Source organism: Elephantulus edwardii, unplaced genomic scaffold (assembly GCF_000299155.1).
Source record: "Elephantulus edwardii isolate Elephantulus edwardi_28Jun2011 unplaced genomic scaffold, EleEdw1.0 scaffold00480, whole genome shotgun sequence".
NCBI lineage: Eukaryota > Metazoa > Chordata > Mammalia > Macroscelidea > Macroscelididae > Elephantulus > Elephantulus edwardii.
This window is the reverse complement of record NW_006400230.1, coordinates 10,492-17,200: the sequence shown is the minus strand read 5'-3', so window position 1 is coordinate 17,200 and position 6,709 is coordinate 10,492. Positions and strand designations below refer to the sequence as shown.

Genomic DNA, 6,709 nt, shown 5'->3' with positions numbered 1-6,709 from the left:
GCACAGGACAGAGCGGAGTTTAGGGCTGTTGTACATAGGGTCGCTATGAGTCGCAGGCGACTCAATGGCACATAACAACAACAACAACAATGTATTCCTCCTAAACAGTTCTCTCCCTCATCTGTTTCAATGCAGTATACATTACTTATCCTTTCTTAGTTTCCCCCCAACTCTGGTGTCAGTCCCACTTTAAAACACTGGCACGATGCAATATTTGTCCTTCTGTGACTGAGATATTTCACTCAGCATAATGTCCTCTAGGGTCAGCCATTTTGTATAATATTCCATGAGTTCCTTGTTTTTCAATGCTGCATAGTATTCCATTGTGTGATTATACCACAGCTTCTCTGTCTGTTCCTTTGTTGATAAACAGTTGTGTTGTTTCCAGCTTTTTGCTATTGTGAACAAAGTAGCAATAAACATGGGCAAGCATATATCTGCTTGGGTGGCAGTTGTGGTTTCTTTAGGTTATATTCTCAGTGGTGGAATTGCTGGGTCAAATGGTATTTCTATTTCCAACTTTTTGAGAAATCACCATACAGCCTTCCATAATGCTTGCACCATTTTACACTTCTACCAATAGTTCCAATTTCTCCACAACCTCGCCAGCATTTGTTGCTTACTGTTTTGTTAAATTATGCTATTCTTACTGGAATGAGATGATATCTCATAGTTGTTTCGACTTGCATCTCTGTTAGAGCTATGGATTTTGAACATTTCTTCATGTGTTTGTTTGCCATCTGAACTTCTTTGGTGAAGTGTTTGCTCATATACTGGGCCCATTTTTTAATTGGATTGTACACCTTTATCTTGTTGCAGTGCTTGAGTATTTTATAATTTCTAGATATAAGTCCCTTATCACATATGTCATTACCAAATATTTTTCCCAGTCTGTGGCTTCCCTTTTTACCCTCTTGGAGAAGTATTTGGATGTGCATAGGAATTTTATTCTTAGAAGGTCCCATTCATCTATTTTATCCTCTCCTGGTTGTAGATTTTTCAGGATGCTTGGAAGACTGTTCAAGTTGTGGATTAGTGCTTCTAGGGTTCTTCCAAGCTTTTCTCTAATAAAGTTTATAGTCCTTGGTTTTAGTCCTCTGTTCTTGATCCACTTTGATTTGTTTTTTGTGTATGGAGTGAGGTGTGAATCTTGCTTGAGTTTCCTACCGATAGTTTTGCAATTTTGCTAACATCATATGTTAAAAAAGGTTGTCATTTCCCCACTTAACTGATTTCATCTCCTTGTAAAAAAAATCAGTTGTCCATTGGTAGATGTACTGATTTCTGGGTTCTCAATTCTATTCCATTGATCTATGTGTCTGTCATTGTGCCATGCTGTCTCAACCACCACAGCAGTGTAGTAGGATTTGAAATCAGAGAGTGAGAGGCCTCCTATCTTGTTTCTATTTTTAAGGAGTGCTTTGCTTATTTGGGGTCTCTTTCCATTCCTAATGAAATTGGAGATTGCCTTTTCTGCCTTGTTAAAGAATGGAATTGGTATTTGTATTGGGATTGCATTGAATACGTAAATTGCCTTTGGTAGTATTGTCATTTTCACAATATTGAGTCTTATCCATGAGCGATGGATATTCTTCCATTTCTCCAGGTCTTCTCTTTTTGTTTCTTGTAGTATGTTTTGTCTTTTAATAGAACCTTTGTGCTTCTGGTTAGATTTATTCTAATGAATTTAAGCTTGTGATTAGCTATTGTGATATTCTCTTTGTCATTGTAGAGAAATCCAATTGATTTTTGTATGTTGATCTTGTATCCTGTCACTTTGCTTAATTGGTCAATTATGTCTAGTAGTTTTCTTGCTGAGTCTTTAGGGTTTTCTAAGTATACTATCATATCATCAGCATAGAGAGATAATTTTACCTCCTCTTTGCAAAATTTGGATACCTCTTATTTCCTTCTCTTACCTTATTGCCATACGTAAGACTTCCAATACAATATTGAACAGGAGAGGTGATAGTGGGCATCCTTGCCCAGTTCCTATTCTCAAAGGGAATGCCTTTAATCTCTCTCCACTGAGAACAATGTTGGCTCTTGGGTTTGCCTATATACTTTTTACTATGTTGAGGAAATTCCCCCCTAATCCTATTTTGTTAAGTGTTTTAATCAGAAAAGTGTTAGATTTTTGTCAAAGGCCTTTTCTGAATCAATTGAAAGGATCATGGTTATTTTTCTTTGTTTTATTAATGTGATTAATTACACTGATTGTTTTTCTTATGTTGAACAATCCTTGCATACCTGTTATGAATCCCACTTGGTCATGGTGAATTACTTTTTTTGTGGATCATTGGATTCTAATGGCCAGGATTTTATTTAGGAATTTTGCATCTATGTTCATGAGAGCTAGTGGCCTATAGTTTTCTATTTTGGTGGTGTCTTTACCTGGCTTTGGTATCAAGAATATATTTGCTTCATAGAATGAGTCTGGGAGAATTCCATATTTTTCTATTTTCTGAAATAGTTTGTGTAGGATTGGTGTCAAATCTTCTCTGAATGTTTGATAAAATTCACTTGTAAAACCATCTGGTCCAGGGCTTATTTTGGCTGGAAGTTGTTTTATTACATTTTCAATTTCTTCTTTTGTAAAGGGTCCATTCTGGTGTTCAATTTCGGTTTGTGTCAATTTACATAGGTTGTGAATTTCTAAGTATTTGTCCATTTCCTCTAGGTTTTCATATTTGTTTGAGTATTGTTGTTGTTGTTAGGTGCCATCGAATCACTTGCAACTCATAGCGACCCTATGTACAACAGCCCTAAACTCTGCTCTGTCCTGTGCCAATCACACTGTCTCTGATACACCCATCCCGATTACCCCAGTCACTGACTCAATTCACTGCATGCAGTATTTGTCCTTTTGTTACTGAGATACTTCACTCAGCATAATGTCACCCAGGGTCACCCATTTTGAATAATATTGCATGAGTTCCTTGTTTTCCAATGCAGCATAGTATTCCATTGTGTGAATATACCACAGCTATTTTATCCATTTGTTTTTTTCCAACTCCTTGCTATTGTGAACAAAGCCACGATAAACATGGATGTGCATATATCTGCTTGTATGTCAGTTATGGTCTCTTTGGGAATATTCCCTGTAGTCCATCCTGCTTTCTGTGGCACCTCTGTAAGATGGATGTCTCTCAGGGTTTCCTGCAATGCTGGTCTTGTTTTTACAAACCCCCCCCCTTTGGTTTTTTTTGGGGGGGGAATATCTTGATCCCCCTTCATATTTGATGGAAAATTTTGCTGGGTACAATATTCTTGGTTGACAATCGTATTCTCTGAGTGTTTGTTATATGTCATTCCACTGTCTTCTTGCTTGCATGGTTTCTGCTGAGATATCAGCATTTCATCTTTTCTGCTTTTCCTTATTGGTTACTCTTTGTTTCTTCCTCACTGCTTTCAAAATTCTCTCCTTTCTTCTGGCAAATATGATGATCACATGCCTTGGTGTTTTTCTTTCAGCATTTATTCTATATGATATTTGCTCAGCTTCCTGAATATACATTCTCTCATTCTTCATTATGCCTGGGAATTTTTCCTCTAGTAATTCTTCCACAACTTTTTTGGTGCCTTTACTTGCTTCTTCCTGTTCTGGGATTCTGATGATGCATATGTTATTTCTTGGTGGTGTCCCATAGTATTCTTAGGTTTTCTTCTTTTCCTTTCCTTTTTGATTCTGCTTTTTGCTCTAGAATATCAGTAGTGACAATTCTATCTTCTATTTCACTGGTTCTGTTTTCCATCTCAAGAAAACAGCAGTCTGTCTCACTCATGAAAAACAAAATAAGCCTTCTCCTAAAGAAGCAGACAAATTCTCCAAATGAAAAGATAGGGAGAGAATATTAAAAGCTGTGCGATAAAAATAAAGAATTATGTACAAAAGGGAAGCAATAAGGTTAATTTCTGATTACTCAGCAGAAAATATGCAAACTAGAAGACAATGGGATGACATATACAGAAAGTTGAAAGAAAACAATTGCCAGCCAAGGATGCTATACCCAGCAAAGATGTCCATCAAATATGAAGGGAAAATTTCATCCTTTTCAGGAAAGAAGAAACTTAAGGAATTTGTGAAAACAAGAACAACTACAAGAACTTTTTCAGGAAAGTCCTTCACACAGAGACAACAAAGAAAAGTGAATGGACCATAGTAACCAGAAATAATAGACAAAGAAATACAGCAAAATGACAATGGTAAATCCTGGCCTGATACTTAATGTGAATGGATTAAATAAATGCACCAATCAAGAGAAAAAGAGCAGTAGAATGGATTTTAAAAAGTCCATCAATATGTTACCTACAAGAGCTATATCTTTAAAAAAAGAAGAGAAAGACTCAAAATCAAAGGCTGGAGAAAAAAAAAATATACCAAGCAAATGGCAACCACAAAAAATTAGGAGTCACAATGCTACTCTCTGATAAAATAGACAGAAGCACGGCCTGAAAGTGATCTACATGATTGAGCCCATCGACCAGTACTGTGTGCAGCAGCTCAAGGAATTTGAGGGGAAGACTTTAGTATCAGTCACCAAAGAGGGCTTGAAGCTTCCTGAAGATGAGGAAGAGAAGAAGAAGCAGGAGGAGAAGAAAACCAAGTTTGAGAACCTCTGCAAAATTATGAAAGACATCTTGGAGAAAAAAGTCAAAAAGGTGGTGGTGTCCAACCGCCTGGTCACATCTCCATGCTGTATTGTCAACAGCACATACGGCTGGACGGCAAACATGGAGCGAATCATGAAGGCGCAGGCCCTGAGGGACAACTCGACTATGGGCTACATGGTGGCCAAGAAGCACCTGGAGATCAACCCTGATCACTCCATTATCGAGACCCTGTGGCAGAAAGCGGAGGCAGACAAGAACGACAAGTCCATGAAGGATCTGGTCATTCTGCTGTATGAGACCGCACTCCTGTCCTACGGGTTCAGCCTGGAGGACCCCCAGACCCACGCCAACAGGATCTACAGGATGATCAAGCTTGGCGTGGGTACTGATGAAGACGACCCCACTGCTGACAACACGAGTGCCACGGTCACTGAGGAGATGCCCCCACTGGAGGGAGACGACGACACGCATGGAAGAGGTCAACTGAGCCCAGCTCCACTCGCTGTCCACGTTCACTACTTCACCCTCATTCCTTCTCTCTGATAATATATTTTGAAGGATTCTTTTCTTTATTTTTGTTAACATTTAAAGAAATTGTATGGCATGACAATAACCCCGGGGGCAGATGAGCTTCCTTCTGCTTGTGATCCTGCATACTGTAGGTGCTCTGGCAGAGCCAATTGTCCCCTTGATTTACGTTGGCTAATTTACCAGACGGAGGTCATTTCTGTTGTAAGGTGTGTGTAACTCAACCCTAACCGTGTTCTGAAGTTAGCTATTCAATGGATTCCTTAGTAAATAATTTTTGGTCACTAAAATGTTGAGCTATACTTTGATGTTAAGAAGAAACTCTCTGTTAAGACTGCCTGAGTTTGATCTTCTAGGATCCAGATAAGCCTCCCACCCTCTGTAGTGCCCAACTTTGCATGTACCAGGCGTCTAGAAACCAGTGTATTACACCGAAGCAGCTCTGTGAGCCTCCACATCCAGGGCTTGTTTTCCAAAGAAGAGGTTTAGAGTAGCAAAACTAGGCACCTCCTAGGCGGCTGCTGTCAAGGCAGGTTCTGAGATGTAACCAAGTTTACAGTGCCAGCTCACCTGCTACCACAAAAGTTATAACAAATACAGTTCAGTTACAAAGGGGGAAAAAATAAGGAAGGACATTACATGCTGACTAAAAGCACAATAGATCAAGAAGATGTAAACTTGTCAACATTTATGCACCAAATGATAGACCTGCAAAATACATAAAGCAACAGTTAACAAAACTGTAGAAAGAAATAGCATCACAATAGTGGTAGAAGACCTCAACACAACACACCACTATCAAGAAAGGATAGGCCAACTCAAATGAAACTCAGCAAAGATGCAGAAGATCTAAACTATACATTCAGCAAACGCAGGCTTGTGGATGTATTCAGGGTACTGTACCCAATGAAATCTCAATTCACTTTCTTCTCAAGTACACATGGTACATTTTCCAGAATCAATCACATACTAAGACACAAAGCAAGCCTCAACAAATTAAAAAAACATTGAAATAGTGCAAAGCATTTTCTCAGACCACAATGCCATTAAACTAGAAATTAACCATAGGAGAGTACATGCTCTCTACAGGCTGACAAGGATAAATATAGAACTCTTGAACACACTCATCACAAAAGAAGGAATTGAATAGGTCATAAAAAGACTTCCCCATAAGAAAAGTCCTGGACCAGATGGCTTCATAACTGAACTCTGCTAAACATTCAGAGAAGATTTATCACCAATTCTACTTAGATTCTTTTAAAAGCTAGAAAAAGAAGGAATACTCCCAGAGTCATTCTATGAAGCAACCATTATCCTAATACGAAAAACGAGGCAAAGTTAGAACCAAGGAAGAAAATTACAGATCATTATCTCTCATGAATATAGATGCAAAAATCCTTGACAAAGTCCTATGCAATAGAATCCAAAAGCACATTTAAAAAAATCATCGACTCAGGACCCCCATCTTCAGGTATCGCATTGCTCCCCCCGACCTGGCTAGAGCCCACCCCTGCCAGCTCTGAACTTTGGGACTGGCCAAGGGCTGTGCGCAGGCGCAGTGAACGGT

At 38.9% G+C, this 6,709-nt stretch overlaps 1 protein-coding gene across 1 annotated transcript in view; it reads left to right on the top strand.

Moving 5' to 3' along the window:
* The window catches only part of LOC102877531 (heat shock protein HSP 90-alpha-like), an 89,442-nt gene extending 84,285 nt beyond the window's left edge, over positions 1–5,157 (top strand). The window contains exon 2 of the mRNA XM_006902973.1: positions 4,440–5,157. Within this exon, the coding sequence (XP_006903035.1) occupies positions 4,440–5,157 (718 nt within the window). The remainder of the gene's footprint in view (positions 1–4,439) is intronic.
* Positions 5,158–6,709: the final 1,552 nt, after the last annotated feature.